General features: G+C 41.6%; 2 protein-coding genes across 9 annotated transcripts in view; one reads left to right on the top strand and one right to left on the bottom strand.

Moving 5' to 3' along the window:
* SPIRE1 (spire type actin nucleation factor 1) overlaps positions 1–15,009 on the top strand; it is a 168,562-nt gene extending 153,553 nt beyond the window's left edge. For both annotated transcript variants that reach the window (XM_061131401.1, XM_061131402.1), the window contains 5 exons: positions 1,197–1,334; positions 1,847–1,917; positions 2,431–2,458; positions 2,555–2,691; positions 12,015–15,009. In XM_061131401.1, the coding sequence (XP_060987384.1) occupies positions 1,197–1,334; positions 1,847–1,917; positions 2,431–2,458; positions 2,555–2,691; positions 12,015–12,273 (633 nt within the window). In that variant the 3' untranslated portion in view covers positions 12,274–15,009. The remainder of the gene's footprint in view (positions 1–1,196; positions 1,335–1,846; positions 1,918–2,430; positions 2,459–2,554; positions 2,692–12,014) is intronic.
* The window catches only part of PRELID3A (PRELI domain containing 3A), a 47,667-nt gene continuing 46,040 nt past the window's right edge, over positions 13,865–15,491 (bottom strand). For all 7 annotated transcript variants that reach the window (XM_061131406.1, XM_061131407.1, XM_061131403.1 and 4 more), the window contains 2 exons: positions 14,313–14,438; positions 13,865–14,008 (listed from right to left, as the gene is read on the bottom strand). The gene's annotated coding sequence lies outside the window, so the exon portion shown is untranslated. The remainder of the gene's footprint in view (positions 14,009–14,312; positions 14,439–15,491) is intronic.

Genomic DNA, 15,491 nt, shown 5'->3' with positions numbered 1-15,491 from the left:
TGAGTATTTATACATCCTAGAGCACATGATATAATCTAACAAGCTGTCCTCCCATCCTCCAGATACTAGTTCGTCTTAAAAATTCAACTGAAGGATCTTTCCTAAAACATTTTTAGTAAATTTAATCTTCCATAAGTTAGCTTGAACAGAGATAATTTTGTAATGACTATAAGAAGCAGTAATTCTGCAAACTTCCTTTTTTTTTTTTTTTTTCAGTAAATGCTAATGTTTGTCAAGTTTTCAGCCTAGATTTGTTTTTGTTTTTCTCTGATTAGAAGACAGAACTGAATGTTAAATCTCCATGAACTGCATCCATAGTCTTGTGCTTTCTTGTTTGGCTTGTCTGACTCCAGAATGCCTGTGCACAGCGTTGCTGTGTGTGGGTGTGAGTTCGTGTGTGCACACCGAGGGCACGGGTTTGTGAGGCCCACATGCTGTGGGCGCATAGGAGTTTCTGTCTTTCTGCTGGGTCCACAATCACTGCAGGGCCAACTGGGAGCAGGCGAGAGGCTCTTTATTCAGTGGGATCAGTTACATCAGCGTCATCCTCCACAGTCCCGTGTGGAAAAGTGACAAGGGCTCTGGAGCGCATGGGGCAGCCCAATGGGAATGTCTGCTGGCCTCCAGGTCCAGTTCACTCACACCGTTAGGAGTTTTCAGGCTATGCTGATGTAACTTACCACTAAATAACGTTTCTCAATGTCAGTAACTAACCATCTTCTTTGGGCCGTTCTGGGTACCACAAATCAGTGTTTAAAACTGTACCAGTATTGTAGATTTGCTGTTTACCTTTGAGCAAATAGTATACAACAGAAAGCTGTATGTACTGTCTTTGTGTATCAGGAGAAAATGGACATAAATTTGGTTTAGAACAGTAACATTTCCCCCAGATTTCAGGACACAGATACTCAGCTCCCCTTCAGGGACTGGAGATGCCTGAGATGCATCTGAACACACATGAGAAACTTCTGTTACTGGAGGTCTTGGTCGGCTAGTGCTACCTGGGACCCAGCAGTCTCCTGCTACCTTCTGGGTGTGATCAGAGATTGTGGTCCCCAGAGCGAGCCAGCTCTGCCCCAGGGTTTCCTGGGAGCCTCTTTCTTCTTTGGAGCTACTAACCAGGGCCCTGATATGGAGGGGACATGGCCTTGCAGGAGCGGGTGGGGCTTTTTGCTCACATGGATTCTGACTTTCAGGAGGAGTTCTGCTACCCGGTGGAGTGCCTGGCACTGACCGTGGAGGAGGTGATGCACATTCGTCAGGTCCTGGTCAAAGCAGAGCTGGAAAAGTACCAACAGTACAAAGATGTCTACACGGCTCTGAAAAAAGGAAAGGTAGAGCCCTTTCCAGTTGGCGGGTCACGTGGGCACTATCTGCTGCCAGGTGGCACGGGGCTTTGGGGGCTCCAGGGGCCAGAGGCTCACCCTCTGCCAGGCAGTCCCTGTTCCCTTTCTCACAGAAGCAAGTATTATTTCTCCCATAGAAATTGAAAACCATAAGGTTTAAAACCAGGTCTGCTCTTAGTTGTTAAACTTTTAAAGGATTATTGAGAAAATATATCTGAGAAACACAGGACACTTTTTTAGAATCTTCTTCAGATTGCTTCCATGATGGCAAGACCCTTAAGAGCTGTGGCCTTTTTCTGCCATTTAAAAGTAGAATTATAATCAAATACAGAGCCAGATTGTAACTGTCACAGAATCAAACTTAGTAAAAGAGTCTCTAAATGCTCTTCTCCCTTTGTGCCTACTAAGACTTTCCACATACAAATAGGTGTTTAGATGTACAAATTAGGAAATTAACTGTTGGCAATTCTTTTTTCTCCTTTAAAATTTCTGTTTTTTAGCTCTGCTTTTGTTGCCGAACCAGAAGGTTTTCCTTCTTCACCTGGTCTTATACCTGTCAGTTCTGTAAGAGGTAAGGCTTTTTGTAATTGATGGCAGTAGTCAAGGAAACACCTCCACTATTTCATCATTTTTCTAACAAGAACAATAGTAGAAATAATCCAGTGTGTTATCATGTGCCCTGCTTATGAGTTACAATAGCAGTTGCTTCAACAGTGGATGGTTATTTGATATTAAGCCTGGAAAATTTTTCTCTGCTATTTCTTTTATGTATTCAAGATAGTTCTAATAATAATATGCCATGTTAGAACAGAAAAAAATAGATGTGACTCTCAGGTGAACCCACAATAGACAAGAAAATCCCGGACATTAAGTTGATCCTTTCATAGGACATAGCATTAAGTTTTACAGATTGATGGTCTGTTTGGCGAGCCAGTTATATCAGTTTGTTTTTCATTCTGGTAGAAGAACTGGAGTTTGGGGGACCAGCTGTAGACAGGTAGAGGCATGTAGCCTTTGGCTTCTCTTAACTCTCCAGTCGTATCCATGGAATCACGCTAAGTAACCCTTCTGATTTTGTGTACAGGCCGGTGTGCTCACAGTGTTGCAAAAAGGTAAGCCGAGCTCAGTAAAGTCACAGCTTGTGCTGATTTCAGTGACTCTGCCTCTCCAGCAGTCCTGCTCATTCTCAGTTTTATTTGGGATCATAGATGCGGCTGCCCTCCAAGCCATACTCCACCCTTCCTATCTTTTCACTGGGACCGTCTGCCTTGCAGAGAGGGGAAAGCTGTATGAGGCCAGAAAAATCCTCCACTGGCCACCATCGGCCACTTCGGAGCATTGCCAGGTGAGCAGGAGGCCTGGGTCTCCAAAGTGTCCTTTGTGAAAGAAGAAAGCACTTTCAAGGACTGCGGTGACATGATGGGATATTGGCTTGAGGAAGGGCATGTGGGTGGGTTGGTTTTAATAGTTTTGACCTATACAAATCTCCAACAGTAGCATGTCAAGGATAATGGCTAGCTCCTTGAAAGACACAATCTCCTACTTTAATATTTTTTCTACTTTGGAAATAATTACTTTTATGTATCCTTTAAAAGTCATCTTTAAAACTATCCTTTTCTGTGGAGTTGAAAACTTGCACATAAGAGTCTAATCTTTCTTTCCTTTAGTTTTGAAAAAAATATTTTTAATCCTGTGTTTACAGTGGTCTGAAATAGCTGACTTACATTCCTAACATAAAGACAGAAATAAAGCTTTATGCCAAGAGCTGGCATTTTAAAAGGAAAACATGCCTGGGTATCAATCGCTTTGTGTTCAGGTTAGTGTTGGTCTTTAAGAAAGATAGGAGGAAGGCAGACCAGCTCAGGTCCCAAGCTGGCAGGGCCCAAGGGGCAGGCTTTTACACACCAGCAGCCCCTCCATCTGTGAGGGACACTAGCATTGGTGCCAAATGCTGGATGGTGGCCATTCAGCATGTCAAGGCCTGTGGACAATGAGATGAGGGAGTTGGAAGCTCCTCAGACCTGTGTCTGAGGCTTCTGCCCTGTGCTCAGCCCCTACCCTGGGCTCTTGAGTTTGGGCTGCTGTCCATGGGCTCAGGACAAGCGAACATGGCTGCTATTCCTTCCTGTACTTAATTCTACGTTCCTGTTTGGTTTAATTAAAATAGTGAGTAGATGATTCCTAGTTATTTCCAAAAACTATCCAAAACATTTATGGTGATGTTGGTCTAGTTAACTCCACCTCTCTGGAATCCAAATAGTCACCTGGCTAAAAGACAATTGCTGTAGTCAGAGGGGTATATTTGATAAATACATATGAAAATAAGAAAGCTAGTCCAAAGATAATTTTTCAGGTTGTGTCATAGGATTAAGATAAATTTACTTCAGTTTCCTGTAGTTTTCTGACTTGCCATCAACAGTTAAGTAATGTTCATTAACTGTGAAATGGGATCACTGAGAAAGAACTTGAAGTTTTCTCTCTATCATCAGTGGGGTGTTAGCAACATGAACTTCATTTCAGTTGTTAGCATTCATGATCTGTGTGCAGTAGATGAGTACTCTGAATATCCAATTTTACAAAAATTCTATAAGGGGTACAAAGATTCTTAATAAAACATGTTTCCTGGTTTTTTTAAAAAATATTTTGAACGTTGTCACCAGTTATAACTTCTTTGGACGAATCTGAGATGGGCCAGTCATCACCTATTCCATCATATTTGGGCAACAAATTTGCTTTTTCTACATGTATTTTCTTAGTATTTCAGTAGAATTTTTAAACAATAATGGATTTTTTTTTTCATTTTTTTTAATTAGTTGGAGGCTAATTACTTCACAACATTGCAGTGGGTTTTGTCATACATTGACATGAATCAGCCATGGAGTTACATGTATTCCCCATCCTGATCCCCCCTCCCACCTCCCTCTCCACCCAGTTCCTCTGGGACTTCCCAGTGCACCAGGCCCGAGCACTTGTCTCATGCATCCCACCTGGGCTGGTGATCTGTTTCACTATAGATAATATATATGCTGTTCTCTCAAAACATCCCACCCTCACCTTCTCCCACAGAGTCCAAAGGTCTGTTCTGTACATCTGTGTCTCTTTTTCTGTTTTGCATATAGGTTTATCATTACCATCTTTCTAAATTCCATATATATGTGTTAATATGCTGTAATGATCTTTATCTTGCTGGCTTACTTCACTCTGTATAATGGGCTCCAGTTTCATCCTGTATAATGGGCTCCAGTTTCATCCATCTCATTAGAACTGATTCAAATGAATTCTTTTTAATGGCTGAGTAATATTCCATGGTGTATATGTACCACAGCTTCCTTATCCATTCGTCTGCTGATGGGCATCTAGGTTGCTTCCATGTCCTGGCTATTATAAACAGTGCTGCAGTGAACATTGGGGTGCACATGTCTCTTTCAGATCTGGTTTCCTCAGTGTGTATTCCCAGAAGTGGGATTGCTGGGTCATATGGCAATTCTGTTTCCAGTTTTTTAAGAAATCTCCACACTGTTCTCCATAGCGGCTGTACTAGTTTGCATTCCCACCAAGAGTGTAAGAGGGTTCCCTTTTCTCCACACCCTCTCCAGCATTTATTGCTTGTAGACTTTTGGATAGCAGCCATCCTGACTGGCATGTAGTGGTACCTCATTGTGGTTTTGATTTCCATTTCTCTGATGATGAGTGATGTTGAGCATCTTTTCATGTGTTTGTTAGCCATCTATACGTCGTCTTTGGAGAAATGTCTGTTTAGTTCTTTGGCCCATTTTTTCATTGGGTCATTTATTTTTCTGGAATTGAGCTGCAGGAGTTGCTTGTATATTTTTGAGATTAATCCTTTGTCTGTTGCTTCATTTGCTATTATTTTCTCCCAATCTGAGGGCTGTCTTTTCACCTTACTTATAGTTTCCTTTGTAGTGCAAAAGCTTTTAAGTTTCATTAGGTCCCATTTGTTTAGTTTTGCTTTTATTTCCAATATTCTGGGAGGTGGGTCATAGAGGATCCTGCTGTGATTCAAGTCAGAGAGTGTTTTGCCTATGTTCTCCTCTAGGAGTTTTATAGTTTCTGGTCTTACATTTAGATCTTTAATCCATTTTGAGTTTATTTTGGTGTATGGTGTTAGAAAGTGTTCTAGTTTCATTCTTTTACAAGTGGTTGACCAGTTTTCCCAGCACCACTTGTTAAAGAGGTTGTCTTTTTTCCATTGTATATCCTTGCCTCCTTTGTCAAAGATAAGGTGTCCATAGGTTCGTGGATTTATCTCTGGGCTTTCTATTCTGTTCCATTGATCTATATTTCTGTCTTTGTGCCAGGACCATACTGTCTTGATGACTGTGGCTTTGTAGTAGAGTCTGAAGTCAGGCAGGTTGATTCCTCCAGTTCCACTCTTCTTTCTCAAGATTACTTTGGCTATTCGAGGTTTTTTGTATTTCCATACAAATTGTAAAATTCTTTGGTCTAGTTCTGTGAAAAATACCGTTGGTAGCTTGATAGGGATTGCATTGAATCTATAGATTGCTTTGGGTAGAATAGCCATTTTGACAATATTGATTCTTCCAATCCATGAATACGGTATGTTTCTCCATCTGTTTGTGTCCTCTTTGATTTCTTTCATCAGTGTTTTATAGTTTTCTATGTATAGGTCTTTTGTTTCTTTAGGTAGATGTACTCCTAAGTATTTTATTCTTTTTGTTGCAATGGTGAATGGTATTGTTTCCTTAATTTCTCTTTCTGTTTTTTCATTGTTAGTGTATAGGAATGCAAGGGATTTCTGTGTGTTAATTTTATATCCTGCAACTTTACTATATTCATTGATTAGCTCTAGTAATTTTCTGGAAGAGTCTTTAGGGTTTTCTATGTAGAGGATCATGTCATCTGCAAACAGTGAGAATTTCACTTCTTCTTTTCCTGTCTGGATTCCTTTTACTTCTTTTTCTGCTCTGATTGCTGTGGCCAAAACTTCGAACACTATGTTGAATAGTAGTGGTGAGAGTGGGCACCCTTGTCTTGTTGCTGATTTCAGGGGAAATGCTTTCAATTTTTCACCATTGAGGGTGATGCTTGCTGTGGGTTTGTCGTATATAGCATTTATTATGTTGAGGTATGTTCCTTCTATTCCTGCTTTCTCGAGAGTTTTAATCATAAATGAGTGTTGAATTTTGTCAAAGGCTTTCTCTGCATCTATTGAGAGAATCATATGGTTTTTATCTTTCAATTTGTTAATGTGGTGTATTACATTGATTGATTTGCGGATATTAAAGAATCCTTGCATTCCTGGGATAAAGCCCACTTGGTCATGGTGTATGATTTTTTTAATATGCTGTTGGATTCTGTTTGCTAGAATTTTGTTACGGATTTTTGCATCTATGTTCATCAGTGATATTGGCCTGTAGTTTTCTTTTTTTTGTGGCATCTTTGTCTGGTTTTGGAATTAGGGTGATGGTGGCCTCATAGAATGACTTTGGAAGTTTACCTTCTGCAATTTTCTGGAAGAGTTTGAGTAAGATAGGTGTTAGCTCTTCTGTAAATTTTTGGTAGAATTCAGCTGTGAAGCCATCAGGTCCTGGGCTTTTGTTTGCTGGAAGATTTCTGATTACAGTTTCGATTTCCTTGTTTGTGATGGGTCTTTTAAGATCTTCTATTTCTTCCTGGTTCAGTTTTGGAAAGTTATACTTTTCTAAGAATTTGTCCATTTCATCCAAGTTGTCCATTTTATTGGCATAGAGCTGCTGGTAGTAGTCTCTTATGATCCTTTGTATTTCAGTGTTGTCTGTTGTGATCTCTCCATTTTCATATCTAATTTTGTTAATTTGGTTCTTCTCTCTTTGTTTCTTAATGAGTCTTGCTAATGGTTTGTCAATTTTGTTTATTTTTTCAAAAAACCAGCTTTTAGCTTTGTTGATTTTTGCTATGGTCTCTTTAGTTTCTTTTGCATTTATTTCTGCCCCAATTTTTAAGATTTCTTTCCTTCTACTAACCCTGGGGCTCTTCATTTCTTCCTTCTCTAATTGCTTTAGGTGTAGAGTTAGGTTATTTATTTGACTTTCTTCTTGTTTCTTGCGGTAAACCTGTAATGCTATGAACCTTCCCCTTAACACTGCTTTTACAGTGTCCCATAGGTTTTGGGTTGTTGTGTTTTTATTTTCATTCATTTCTATACATATTTTGATTTCTATTTTGATTTCTTCTATGATTTGTTGGTTATTCAGAAGTGTGTTATTTAGCCTCCATATGTTTGAAGTTTTAACAATTTTTTTCCTGTAATTGAGATCTAATCTTACTGCACTGTGGTCAGAAAAGATGACTGGAATGATTTCAATTTTTTTGAATTTTCCAAGACCAGATTTATGGCCCAGGATGTGATCTATTCTGGAGAAGGTTCCGTGTGCACTTGAGAAAAAGGTGAAGTTGATTGTTTTGGGGTGAAATGTCCTATAGATATCAGTTAGGTCTAGCTGGTCCATTGTGTCATTTAAGCTTTGTGTTTCCTTGTTAATTTTCTGTTTAGTTGATCTATCCATAGTTGTGAGTGGGGTATTAAAGTCTCCCACTATTATTGTGTTACTATTAATTTCCTCTTTCATACTCGTTAGCGTTTGCCGTACATATTGTGGTGCTCCTATGTTGGGTGCATATATATTTATAATTGTTATATCCTCTTCTTGGATTGATCCTTTAATCATTATGTAGTGTCCTTCTTTGTCTCTTTTCACATCCTTTATTTGAAAGTCTATTTTATCTGATATGAGTATTGCAACTCCTGCTTTCTTTTGGTCTCTGTTTGCGTGAAATATTTTTTTCCAGCCCTTCACTTTTAGTCTGTATGTGTCTCTTGTTTTGAGGTGGGTCTCTTGTAGACAGCATATATAGGGTTCTTGTTTTTGTATCCATTCAGCCAATCTTTGTCTTTTGGTTGGGGCATTCAACCCATTTACATTTAAGGTAATTATTGATAGGTGTGGTCCCGTTGCCATTTACTTTGTTGTTTTGGGTTCACGTTTATACAACCTTTCTGCATTTCCTGTCTAGAGAAGATCCTTTAGCATTTGTTGAAGAGCTGGTTTGGTGGTGCTGAATTCTCTCAGCTTTTGCTTGTCTGTAAAGCTTTTGAATTCTCCTTCATAATCTGAATGAGATCCTTGCTGGGTACAGTAATCTAGGTTGTAGGTTATTCTCTTTCATTACTTTCAGTACATCCTGCCATTCCCTTCTGGCCTGGAGGGTTTCTATTGATAGATCAGCTGTTATCCTTATGGGAATCCCTTTGTGTGTTATTTGTTGTTTCTCCCTTGCTGCTTTTAGTATTTGTTCTTTGTGTTTGATCTTTGTTAATTTGATTAAAATGTGTCTTGGGGTGTTTTGCCTTGGGTTTATCCTGTTTGGGACTCTCTGGGTTTCTTGGACTTGGGTGGCTATTTCCTTTCCCATTTTAGGGAAGTTTTCAGCTATTATCTCCTCGAATATTTTCTCATGGCCTTTCTTTCTGTCTACTTCTTCTGGGACTCCTATGATTCGAATGTTGGGGCATTTCACATTGTCCCAGAGGTCCCTGAGGTTGTCCTCATTTCTTTTGATTCTTTTTTCCTCTCTGCTTCATTTATTTCCACCATTTTGTCTTCTACCTCACTTATCCTATCTTCTGTCTCCATTATTCTACTCTTGGTTCCCTCCAGAGTGTTTTTGATCTCATTTATTGCATTATTCATTTTTAATTGACTCTTTTTTATTTCTTCTAGGTCTTTATTAAACATTTCTTGTATCTTCTCAATCCTTGTCTCCAGGCTATTTATCTGTAACTCCATTTTGTTTTCAAGATTTTGGATCATTTTTATTATCATTATTCTAAATTCTTTCTCAGGTAGATTCCCTATCTCCTCCTCTTTTGTTTGACTTGGTGGGCATTTTTCATGTTCCTTTACCTGTTGGGTATTTCTCTGCCTTTTCATCTTGTTTAGATTGCTGTGTCTGGAGTGGGCTTTCTGTATTCTGGAGGTCTGTGGTTCCTTTTTATTGTGGAGGATTTACCCAGTGGGTGGCGTTGGACAATTGGCTTGTCAAGGTTTCCTGATTAGGGAAGCTTGGGTCGGTGTTCTGGTGCGTGGAACTTGATTTCTTCTCTCTGGAGTGCAATGGAGTGCCCAGTAATGAGTTTTGAGATGGGTCTATGTGTTAGGTGTGACCTTGGGCAGCCTGTATGTTGACATTCAGGGCTATGTTCCTTTGTTGTTGGAGAATTTGTGTGGTATGTCTTGCTCTAAAACTTATTGGCTCTTGGGTGGTGGTTGGTTTCAGTGTAGGTATGGAGGCTTTTGGAGGGTCTCTTATTACTTAAAGTTCCATGTAGTCAGGAGTTTTATGGTGTTCTTAGGTTTTGGGCTTAAGTCTCCTGCCTGTGGATTTCAGTTTTATTCTTCCAGTACTCTCAGGACTTCTCCAACTATACAGCACTGATAATAAAACTTCTAGGTTAATGGCTAAAAGATTCTCCCCTGTTACGGACACCCAGAGAGGTTCACAGAGTTACATGAAGAAGAGGAGAGGGAGGAGGGAGATAGAGATGAGCAGGAGGAGAAAAACGGGGACTCAAGAGGAGAGAGACAGATCTACGCAGTTGTCTGTTCCCAGAGTGTTCTCTGTAGCCCAGACACCCACAAAGATTCACAGAATTGGATTGGGAAGAGAAGGGGAAAGGAGGAAATAGAGGTGTTCTGAGGTAGAAAACGGAGAGTCAAGATTGGGAGAGAATAATCAACACACTCCTGAATAAAAATGGGAACTGAATATTGGATTCTTAAATATCCACAATTTATATCATATACTGAAAAACAAAGATTAAAAATCTAGAGCAGAGGTTAGACTCTTTAAAAATACTATATTAAAAACAAAAAACACACAAAAAAGTTTTTGAAATATATATGAAGGTCGGTTTAAAAATAGGGCTTTTTTTTTTTTTGTAAGGTTATAGTGTAATTAAAATGAAAATTAAGGAGTAGTAGAGGAGTAATAGAGGACTTTAAAAGGAAATAAGAGAAAAAGAAAAATAGAAAATAGAAGAGAAAAAGGAAAAAAAAAGAAAAAAGTTTTCCTAATTAAAAAAAATCATAAAAATCTATGAAAATGAAAGTTAAGGAGTAATGGGGGAGTAATAGGGAATTTTAAAAGAAAATAAAAGAGGAAAAATAAAAAAGAAAAAAACATTTTTTTTTTCTTACTTAAAAAAAGTAAAAATATATCTAGGAATTTCTCTGGAGCTGTTGCGGTCAGTGTGGGTTCGGTTCAGTTTCAGATAGCTCCTCCTTCCAGCTTACACTTCTTGATATCTACAGGCCCCTTCCAGTGTAGTCGGTGTTATCTACAGGGACTTTAATCTGTTGCACCGGTCCCTTCTGAAGCGGTTCCCTTTGTTTATTTGGCTTCTGTTTGCCGGTCTCTTCAGTGCCTAATTTCCACCCTGACACAGGCGGGCGGAGGTGGACTCTTATTCAGGTAGCTAGTTCCGTCGTGGTGGGGGGAGGGGCTGACGCTGCTTTCTCCGTCTGCGCTGCTCAGGCTCCCGGCTGTTCTATATGGAGCGCGCCCCGCGCTGCGCGAGGTTCCAGCCCTCGGGTGTTCCACAAAAGCGCGGAGCAAAAAGCTGCGCCTGCTCTCAGTGCCTTCCCCGTCAGAGCGGCTCAGGCAGCCAGGAGCTTGACGGGCGCACTCTCCCTGGGTGCAGTGCGCCATCTCCCCTCCGCGGTCCCAGTCTCAGTTTCAGCCCGCACCAGTCGAGTGAGTGCGCCTTCTCCCCTCCGCGGCCCCAGCCCCAGTCCCCGCCCGCGCTGGTTGGGTGCCTGCGCCCTGTGTCTCACCGTGACCCTCCCGGTGGATGTCGACCATCCAGAATCTCAGGAGGTCTTTGATTAGGAACTGGAGGCCTGTTTGCAGTGCAGTAGGGGATGGGGTCCTTGGGGCCGAGCCTGCCCCTTTCCCCTCCCCGCTGCCTCCAGCCTCTGTCGGGCTGGGCCGGTCAGTCGCCTGCAAGCTCTTCTCTAGACTTGCTCGGTCCGTTTGTTCTGCGAACGGCTGGCAGTGTGTTCGGGCCGGTTAATTTTCTCTCTCTTGCTGTCCCACAAAAGTTGGTAACTCACAAAGCTCCCTCCGATTGTCCTCAGGGCACTCAGGCCCGGTCCTTACCCTAAGCAATGCTGCCCGCTCCTCTCAGTTCTGCCCCCACTTGCTGGTGGCGGATGCGGGCGTCTGGGGTACTTTTCTGCTGGGAGTTGCTTTTAGGCAGGTAATCTGTGGGTTTTATTTGTTGTTCCCTGCCCCCAGTCAGGTTGCCCTCCTAGATTCAAACACTTCCCCCAGACCCGCCAGTGCGAGGGTTTCCTGGTGTTTGGAAATTTCCTCTATTCTCCCTTCCCTGGACGGATCTCCGTCCTTAGCTCTTTTGTCTCTCTTTTTATCTTTTATATTTTGTCCTACCTCCTTTCGAAGACAATGGGTTGCTTTTCTGGGCGCCTGATGACCTCAGCTAGCGATCAGAAGTTGTTCTGTGAAGTTTGCTCTGCGTTCAGTTATTCTTTTGATGAATTTGTATGAGAGAAAGTGGTCTCCCCGTCCTATTCCTCCACCATCTTGGCTCCTCTGCCAATAATGGATATTTTAAATGTTTTTTTCAAGATTGTCCTCAAAATCCAAGTCGGTGGACAAATCAGATGAAGAACTCCAATTTCCCAAAGAGCTGGTGGAGGACTGGAGTGCTATGGAGGTGTGTGTGGACTGCAAAAAGTTCATTTCTGAAATCATCAGCTCAAGCCGCCATAGTCTGGTGTTGGCCAACAAGAGAGCCCGATTGAAGAGGAAGACGCAGTCCTTCTACGTGTCCTCAGCAGGCCCGTCAGAGTACTGCCCCTCAGAGAGGACCATCAGTGAGGTCTGAGCCCTGTGCCTTCCTGTGCGGAGTCGGGTTCCTGTGAGGACACTGAGCGGGCTGTCACTGTCTCCTCACCGTGGTTAACTGGCTCGGGTTTGCATGAGAATCAGGGTTTTGCTGTGTTGCATTGTTCCACAGACTAAATGCTGTGTTCATGTCAATTGATAACACGTGACCAATTGCCAGTTGCTCATCTGCACTAAGAGGACAGTAGTTTGAAACGTTTGTGTGATTATAGATTTAGAGGCCAGAAACTTTTCCTCTTAGTTCTCTATTGTGCCTGAAATAATGTTCTGACTAAGGCAGAAAGGTTCTCGTGTGAGGAATCAGTCTAGCACAGGCCTAGAGGCCAGCACGGTCTAAGCAGTAAGTCATATTGGCATTTCCACTGACAGTGTTCCTACCTGATGCACACAGACCCTGCAAAGGTTTGCCTGTGCCTCAAACTGGTTTTAAGTTATTGTTGCTCTGAGACACTTGGGAGGGGCTCTCCACTGCCTCCCAGGACAAAGCATCTGAGCTGTAGGCCCAGGGTGGGTGCCTGTGTCCCTGGGCAGCAAGGCAGTGTCTCCTGAGCAACTGCTAGGCTGTCCTTATCTTGAATGTATTACAGTTACTAGTAGTTCTGTGTTGGAGGTCTAAGAAAGTTTTGTGGCATCATGGGACAAAGGCAGGGTAGAAGTTTGTCCAGAAGCTCAGTACTTTCACCAGAAGAAGGGCTGTGAGCACCACAGGGAGCGAGCTAGAGCACGCACCTTTCCAGCCACAATTTTCATAACTTTATAGTCTCACCATCATGACTAAATTAAGCCACAATTTGGTACATAAGGTCTCAAACTGAAATTTATTTTTATAAATGAATTTTAAAGGAAAACCATGGTCTAGTCTTTTAAAACTACTAGAAAATTAACCTGCTGATAAGCTTTTTGGATGCTTTTTGCACACGTTTTCCTTGTAAGCGACTTGAGTGGGTGGGGTGGGCTTTGATGAAGACAAGCTGGAGGCAGCACTATACACCTGTCATTTCTCAGCTGTGTGGTCCGTTCCATGGCACCTCTCTATTGTTCTGGTTGGCTTGGTGGTGACCAGCCAGTCACATTCACAAGCCTGGTTAATGCGCCAGGCCGCTTTCTGACGCTCTTTGGGACACATCTGCAGTGAGCGCTGGAGACAGCATTGCTCACCAAAAGGCATGGCAGTCATTTCACGCCCCCTCAACATTTCTATAGGGAATTAACAGTAATACCTCAGAACTGCTCTGGTAGTGGTTTTTCATGGTTGAAATTTATAAATTAGTAAATTGCTTAAAATTACTTACAAAATAAACTTTACCAACTGACTAAAGTAATTAATGCATGTTAACACTTTGTATTTGCATGTAAAAGTGGGCCACCAGAAAACCCTTATTATGGAAATATTTACACTGTTTTAAAGAGGCTCGGGTAAGAGCTTCAAATGTTACATTGAGTGAGTCTTGTTTGTACAGTTTTCCAAGGTACGGTTTCGCCTCTAGACCATCCCCAGATCAGGTACAACAAGGAAGACAGTGAGGGGCGGGTGTTTGTGTCTGTGGAAAAAACAGACCCAGGAGAGTGTGCTTTTTAAAATAATGACTAGTTTATAGGTGTTTATAAAACACAAAAAGCTAACCCCTCCCCCCAAATGAGAATCCCATTCACATGTCAAAATCTTGCCCACGTGGTCCTTGACTTCACTGCTCCAGGTTTGTGACACTGTTCAGCTATTGGGACATCGTGAGTGGCAGGTTTCCATGGGACAGTTTGCAGAAAGGGTAGAAAAGGGCACATGGCACAGCTGAGATTGTAGAAATCAAATCCGCATCCCTTTCTGATGCCAAACAAATCCCCGCACTCATTCCTCCCACATCCATGGTGTGTGTCTGCCACCTCAACCAAACTGGTAATTCCAGAGGGTCATCCACTGCTGGCCTGTGGGGCATGCTTTCACAGTCCTTGCCTTGCCCCTGCCCTCCCTCCCTCCTTCCTGGATCCCAGGCTGCTCTTTGTGCTGCTTTGGGCACTTACTTCCGGTCTGACGACAGCGTCGCTGGCTGGCCTTGGGTGGAATCTGATGTGTGTCTGTGCGCCGGCCCTCATTCTCGCCCTCTCCCTCCAGGCTGAGAACACTTTAACTTCTCACAGTTTAACTTTCTGTCAGTGTCAGGAAAGATAGCAAAGCTTGTAAATACTGTAATATATTTATTGGTATTTGGAGGGCATTCATTCAGTGGAAAATAAGAATTAACTCTCCCAACAGAAGTAAAAGTTAACTACATCAACTTAATAGTCTAGATTTCAAGTCTTAAGCCTTTCAAATTAAACCAGAAAGTTGTCATGTAGGAGTTTTTAAAATGATCTTACATTTGATGAGATCCCATGATCTCATAAACTCATATCGTGTGGTCAGCACCGTGAATTCATGCCATGAATTTTTTAAGACTCTTATTTTTCTAACGGTATTAATAAATGTCAGACTGGATTTTAGGTGTCACATAGGAAAGTTTTAAATTATGTTGCTATTTGCTAGAGCAAAACAGCAGACAATTTTGTACATGCAGAACTGTTGAAGGGCCATGGAGAAATGTGTACACGTTGACCTGGCTTCTTGCGTGTATAAAGTCCAGACACTGCTGGTATTCAGCGTAACATGATGCTACCAAACATTTTCCATTATTAAAGTCTTTTAAAATTTATTGAGAAGAAAATAAATGACTTTCCATCATACGTTCCGTGTGGAGTTCTTATTATAAAATGGTGTTATCTTTTGGTGACTAGCTGTTTGAAACCACCTAGGTTGGAAACACAAGATACATTTGTGTGACATCAGCAGTTGACGATCAGCTTGAGAAATACAACCTGCAAGGACCATACTGGAAAAATAAATGAAAATGAGCTGCCACTGTAACTCTGCTGTGTCACCAAGCAGCCTGCCTTTGTCACCTTGCAGGGTAGGAAACTAAAATCTACAGATAATTTGTCTCCACAGTTATACTATGTTGAGAAACATAAAGCTTTTTTTTTCCTAAATAGAATTCCTTATGGTATGTGTTCTTAAAATGTCCCATGAAACAAATTTCTTGTTGTAGCTCTTAAAGGCTTGATTTTAAACCCAGAATGAGTTTATGAAGGTCCTGTCTTTATGTTAACTAGAGAGCATCCTTGGCCCTTTACGTGTCTTAAACCTTAGGTGATACTGATCCATTA

The sequence above is a fragment of the Dama dama genome, chromosome 27 (assembly GCF_033118175.1).
Source record: "Dama dama isolate Ldn47 chromosome 27, ASM3311817v1, whole genome shotgun sequence".
In the NCBI taxonomy this organism is placed as follows: domain Eukaryota; kingdom Metazoa; phylum Chordata; class Mammalia; order Artiodactyla; family Cervidae; genus Dama; species Dama dama.
Note: the sequence above shows the minus strand (reverse complement) of the source record. Positions and strands in the feature narration are given on the sequence as shown.